A 7,090-nucleotide genomic window follows, 5' to 3' on the forward strand; every position below is an offset into this window, starting at 1 on the left:
CAAAAGGCAAAATTTTACTTGAATTTTGGTCAGTTCAAAATTTGATGTCAAAATGGCCTCAGATTGTGTTACATTAAAAATATAGTAAAAATGACCAGCTTTGACATATCAGTTCTCAATTCTCGACAGATAGACAGAAAAAGTGTGATTCCTCACACGGGGTGCCAGTGAGCTTCAAAAACCACTGTTTGTTCGGTGGCACATTTCCTTATATTTCTGTAATTGACACTTTTTGAATCCTATATAATGCAGCAGATACGATAATATTTAGAGCAGAATCCTGCAAATGATGATACCAGCATCAAATTCAGCACAAATACTCCTTAGACATTACTATTCTGAAATAACTGATTAACCACCTGAATTTTCAATAGGCAGCCATGTCGGGGTCAGTTGAAGAATTGCACAGAGGTCAAACTTTTGAAATACTCCAGTCATGTTGAAAACTGTACCACATTATTTGTCTGATCATAAATATTCCAAAAAGGTAAAGTTTGGACTGTCTATGACTGAATTCCATTGAGTTACATGGTAAAAACTGCAGAAATGGTGACAAAGGTCAGTTTCAGTTTGTACAGGTGTCAAAAAGTAAAGTTGCTCCAATTTTGGTAAAAAATTATGCAAATTATTAGTTGAGTTAATCTAATTTTTAAAAGGAATAGTTGGCACCATCTGTCATGCTTAGTTACCATATTACAGAGTAACATATGTCACATGTCATAGAATCCAATGGACATCGACCTTGTTTGACCTTTACTTTGGACACCAAGCATTCGACGCAGTCAAAACTATTCCATTTATTTATCTGTGTCTCGTGTCAAGATGTTTGCTCATTGTGTGTTGTTGACTGTTTGTCTGAATCCACAAATTGTGTAAATTTGACTGAAATGCAGTCTTTTTGATTCTTTTCTCTCTCTCTCCAGTCATGGCCTGTAGAAGTGCCCGCCTGGTTGCGATGGGCTACTATATTTATGATGAAGACACTGAGTCCTACAAGAGGACCGTTTGTTACCGTGAGACCCCGGTCAGGTACGTGATCTGCTTCTGTGGCTCTAACGTTAACTCTGATATTCTTTTGACACTCTGTTTCCTTTCTTTGTCCTCATTATAATTCCTCATGTTGTGTATCCGTGTTTCTCTCTGTCACCCCTTCCAGGATTTTCAAGAAGAGGAGAGACACTCGTCATACGGCCGTCAGCCACAACGCCAGCAGTGATTCTGCTGAGGTCACCGACCTCAACCAGTATGACGATGACCTGGAATCATCTTACTGTGAAGGTCAGTCACAGGCGGACACACACACACACACACACACACACACACACACCTGAATCATTATTATTATAATTATTATTGTTAGTACTACTAGTAATAGTAGTATTTTGTGACATTTTAAACTTTATTACAATACTGAAAATCCAAGAGTTTGTTCTCATTTATTTTGAATCGCCTCATGGCCCTCCTGCAGTACCTTCCCGGTCCACCAGAGGGCAGTGGCCGACACACTGGGGACATAGTACAGAGTCATGTGACACTGAAAGGCCTCTGTGTGGTTTCTTTGACAGGTGGGGACTCACTCCTCCACAAACTGGACCCCACCAGGATGAAACCAGCAGCCTCCACCAGCTCCACTGATGCTCCCCGTCATCGATTTGGTGCCGGGATTTTGATAATTGCCTTCACTTTGATTGGTAAGTGTGAGCCAATCAGCTTCCATCTCAGGTGGATCATGTGGTTCCTTGATGAATTGTGTTTGGTGATTGGATGATTTTTAGCAGCTTGGTGGATTCAGCAGATGTTTGCTTTCTCCTCCCCGTTTTTTTTCCCAGCTCTTTGGCACCTCCTGCCCACGGTGCCCACCTTCAACATGATCGGTTCAGTTGTCCCTCATCTTGTTGACTTCAGCACCACCAAGGCTCCATCTGTGGAGGTAGACTTCATCTGCAAACACCTGCAGCTCACTGTTGCTTTGTGTGTTGGTTAAACTCATGCAGATTAAATATAATATGTATTTTTAAGACAAGACTGTCTCTTTATATGTCTTGTTACTGTCCACCCACCCAGCAGAGTCCATCTTCAGAAGCTGGTCCTGACCACGTCCAGCTCAGCCCAGAGCTGAAACAGGCTGCAGAGAGGTGGCTCATGGAACAAATCAAGGTACGTTGATCTGCATGTTGTGTCCATACCCGGGTGGATCTGTAAATTGATGACACATTTTAAGGTTAAAAACACCAAATTTGCACACACATTGTTTTAGATATCCTGCCAAGCTCAGTTTTATTTATTTAATTTTTTTAAATCAATGTAATTGTGGCTGGAATGGATTCAGAGTGTCAGACAACAACACTTCATTACTCTCTGTATGACATCTACTACTATAAGCAACAGATTCATCATCGTGTCCCACAGCAGCCTGTACTCAAAGTTCTTGAAATGGACCAATATCTCCACCTGGTGGAGATTTAGCATTAAAACAGGTACAATACAGTTTCACCAAGAGCTCCAGTTTAGTAAAAGACAGATCATTTTGAAGATATTCTGGACCTACATGGTGGCTGTCTCGGATTTTGGTATTTACTGAAGATGAAAACTGAATTTGAAATTCTTCTTCTTAAATATCAAACTGTGTGTGCAAAATTTGGTCCTGTTACCATAAAACGCACAAATCTTAGTCATTTATTTCTTGTGTGGGTTAGGGATGTAGGGACGGGACGGAGTATAATCCTAATCTTTGTGTGTGTGTTTGTGTGACATTTGGTCATTTATTGTATGTTGTATATTTTTCAGGAGCAACTTGAGGCTGATCGGCGGCGCTGTGAACGACCGATGGCAGACAGAATGGCCGACTTTGCTCTGGAGTCTCTAGGTAAGATTTAACCCCCCCGTCTGAGTCATGTGACTTCATTCTTCAGTATTTCAGAATATCTTTTTTCATGCTACTTTGAAATATTAAAATAAGAATAGAAACGTATCAATATTCCAAAGTCATAGTTCATGAAAATACATCAAAATATGCCTAAACACTCATTTACTACCTCGCGTGCTAGTTGCCCTGTTAGCGTCCGTATTGTTCCTACGTTACAGAGCTGGATCGAGTCTAAAAGTACATTTTGGGGGTTTATTCCAGTGATACTTTCCAGCTGCTGACATGCTCCATATGTGACCATTTCCCAGACGTACTGGAACAATTTCAGGTCTCTTTATATCAAATCAGGACAAACAAAAAAGCTGCATTCGTATCTCTCACTTCAAGTTACACCTGCAATAACGTATCGATGTATTTTCATGAGCTTTAACTGAGCTCTTTATATCTTCATGTGAGCGGGCCCCCTCATGGAGGCCACCATGTTGGTACAGTAGCTCAGAAGGGACATACTTACCCAGTCTAGTGAATTTCTCAGCACACCTGGAATATTGACTGGTTGCTAACACACAGGCTAACGCATTTACATTAAATCAATGTCGTTGTTTTTTAATCCTCTGTAGGTGCCACTGTGGTCCGGTCCAGAACTACTGAGACCCACCCCTCTCAGTCCACATGCAGGACCCTGTTTGGATTTTCTGTGTGGTGTCGCTCTCAGAGTCCACGAATTGCCATTCAGGTATGTTTATTTATTTATTTGAAAGTTTTGTTTCGTGTTTCACTCTGTGTTTGTCTCTGAAGATCTTCTTGGTCACGATTATCGATCATTTGCTGCTGGGTCTAAATGGTACTTTGTCTTCTTTCAGGGCTTCCCGGAGCTGCTCCCAGGGAGGTGCTGGGCGTTTCAGGGCCATCAGGGGACTCTGGTCGTCGCTCTGTCGCACCCCGTCAGGATGAGTCATGTCACTCTGGACCATGTGCCGAGCTACAGCTCCCCCAGTGGACACATTGACTCGGCGGCCAAAGATTTTGAGATCTATGTGAGTGATCACAATCTAGAAAAGAAGCGTGGAACTCCACGACTGATTTATTTACCAACGGAAATGTTCATTTTTTCCGTCTCTAGGATATCCTGTTAATACATCACTGATTAACTCGATATCTAACCGATCTGTTGGAACCCTGTTTAATTCACAGATGTAATAAAGCGGCGCCATCAGACGGCAAAAAGTTTGACACTTTTGGCTGCTGACAAAATTTTGAAAATTCCGGCTGTGAAATTCACAAACAACAATTAGCACACAACCTGTTGCTATGCTAACGCTTAATCCAACCCTGAATATACTGTCGACAGCATTATTGTGATTTTCTTTTCTGAAAAACAGTTTTGTTTTAAACTGCGAGTGACCTCAGAACACAGTGAGGTGCTTTCTTTAGATAGTTTAATGCTCAAGCTAACAGGGGCCTAGCTTGGGGTTTCGCTAACATTCAGCAACTTTTCACCAGGAATTTGTTTGGATAAATGTGCAAAAGGAGGAGAAATGATAAAGTGATTCATTATAAACTTGTAGATAATCATTCCATTAAAATCACATGGAATTCTGCTTTTTTGAGCTCTTGTTGTTGTGCTAATTAGCATGAGGGTTAGCTGCAGAGGTCTCTGTCCCACGTGTTGTTTCTGGTCGGCCCACAAGTTTTATTTCTAACATGTTCTCACTCCGTCTTTCTCAGGGGATGGAGGACGACGATGACGACGGGACTCTGCTGGGCAAGTTTACATACGACCAGGACGGAGACCCGACGCAGACGTTTGAGCTGCCTGTAAGTTTGAAGAAACATCTAAAGATCTGTTTGCACTTTGTTGTCTAGATGTTTGAACTGCACACATCCTAACAGCACTTTTCTCTGCTCTCTGTTCTTCTCTCCACCTGCAGAAACCCAGCGAGGTCCATCGCTACGTGGCCTTACGTGTGCTCAGCAACTGGGGTCACGCAGAGTACACGTGTCTGTACAGATTCCGTGTACACGGAACGATGGACGTCACATGATGTTTGAAGCACGAGTTTGTTTAAATCTTGTAAATAATAAATGTATTTAAATGAAGAAAAACTTGTTCTTTATTTCAGCCACTTTAAAAAGACGTTTAACTCTTTCTTGGCAAAACTGGAGCATTTCTGACGAACTCCTCTGGACTCATATGAAGAAATAAAAACAAGAGCTGCTGATACAAATCCCATCTGTGTCTTCATCAGTTAAAAATAAAATGTAGAAAAAAAAAGTGACTCTCGTGTCATGTAAAAGTTTTCCTTGACTGGAATTGGAACAATTTTGAGGCGGTTTACGAATAAGTAACATTAATTAACAAAAATACTCTGTAATATTTACAATCCTTCTCTGCTCCACTCTGTAAAGCTGGACAAGTGACGCAACACACAACAATTGCACAGTATAGTTTCTCAAACAGCCACAGAAGTCTGGAACTCTTTCAGAGTCATCATGGGTTCTTGATGGCTTCCCTCACTGGTCTCTGTTCAAGAGATTTACCAGTTTGATGGGTGTCAGACATAATTAGTGACTTAGAAATGTCTATGTGTCCATCCCCAGAAAACTAGCGGTAATGTAAAAATAAATAAAATATCAAAATACTTATGAGCTATGAAAATGAAGGCTGTGTAAAAAAAAAATGGTTGTAATTAATCAAAGGCTGATAGATTTTAAAATTTTTGTAATTAACCCCTTGAATTAAATCTGAAATTCTACACTACAAGCATGTTAGTTTCATTTTCATTTAAACTCTATTCTGGTGATGCACAGCAACAATAAGAAAAAATGTCCAGATACTTATGGACCTGACAACACTTTAACCTTTTCTTATTAACATGACAACCTATGATCAAAACACTTTCCAATCAGTCAACTATTGATGAATTAATCAAGGACTAGTTTGATTAATGACTCTATAAAAGAAGTAATGTCTGCTGAAAAATATATTCACTTTTATTAAAGCAAACTTCATTTATGTTTTTACATTTTCTTCTTAGATATTCAACTCAAACATTAATTCAACCAAATATTTCTGAGAATCCCACATCTGTTAACACATTTAGGCGGATTGTAATTACAGTCTGACTAAGAAGAACCAGAATTCATCAAAAGATCAGTTTCATGGTTCAAACACAGCAGGTTCATGTCGGGGGGGGGGGGGCTGTCCATTGTTTTTAATAAGCTTTTTTTTATCTATATGTCAAACAAACAAGACAAACAAACCTGTTTATTTACCAATACTTTATCATTTTCCAAGTATATAAATAATGTGCCTGCAAAAGCTAATAGAGTGCTGGGTCTTATCAAGAAATGGTTCAATTTTATCAGTAAGGAATCCTTCCTGGTATTGTATAAGAGTTATGTTAGACCTCATCTAGAATATTGTGTGAAAGTGTGGTCCCCCTTTATGCAGAGGGACAAAGATACATTAGAAAAAGTTCAATGCAGGGCAACAAAAATTGTACCTGGTTTAGATTATTTATCTTATGAAAATAGGTTAAAGGAACTCGGACTTAATACACGAGAAAACAGAAGAACCCGTGGGGACTTTATTGAAGCTTATAAAATATTAAACTGTCACGAAAATGCTGATTCCAATTTTTTTCAATTTAGAGATTGATATTATTGTGGATTTTAGGTATCATTGCAGTTTTTAGGTATTGTTTTGGTTTTAGGCTAGGTGGTGTGTTTTATATGCTATTGTATCAATTGCATTTTATGTTTTTTTAAATTATTATTTGAAACTTGGATGGTATTTATGTACTAATGGTGCAATTAGTATTATTATGGTTTTAATTATTACTATGGGTTTTAACTTTTCATGTGTGCTTTTATGTACCATTTGTACAATTTTTTTTTTATCGCACAATAAAATGTTAATGTTATAATATAATGAAGGCAAAGCATTTGACCAAACACCGTTGTTCTCTATGGAAAAATATTGAAGTTGTATGATTGAAATACTGTAAAAATCAAAGATTCAATTGGGCAATATTATTTTAATAATTTTCTTCAGGGGTTGATGATTTCATTAAAAAAGTGATGTTTACACAACAAAAGATATTTAATCTCCTGACACTGACAATGTATAAAATGTATTAAAATTAAAATTAAGTTAAAATCATGTTCAATCAACTGAATTTACCCCAGGTGGACTTGTGTAGAAACATCTCAAGGATGATC

At 38.7% G+C, this 7,090-nt stretch overlaps 1 protein-coding gene across 1 annotated transcript; it reads left to right on the forward strand.

Annotated features, from left to right (window-relative positions):
• The first annotated feature begins 4,555 nt into the window (after positions 1–4,555).
• On the forward strand, positions 4,556–4,961 carry LOC117525484 (SUN domain-containing protein 2-like). The gene is made up of 2 exons (XM_034187340.1): positions 4,556–4,684; positions 4,798–4,961. Exons 1-2 carry the CDS (start codon positions 4,571–4,573, stop codon positions 4,909–4,911), a joined length of 228 nt encoding a protein of 75 aa, XP_034043231.1. The 5' UTR covers positions 4,556–4,570; the 3' UTR covers positions 4,912–4,961.
• Positions 4,962–7,090: the final 2,129 nt, after the last annotated feature.

This window comes from Thalassophryne amazonica, chromosome 15 (assembly GCF_902500255.1).
Source record: "Thalassophryne amazonica chromosome 15, fThaAma1.1, whole genome shotgun sequence".
NCBI classification, from domain to species: domain Eukaryota; kingdom Metazoa; phylum Chordata; class Actinopteri; order Batrachoidiformes; family Batrachoididae; genus Thalassophryne; species Thalassophryne amazonica.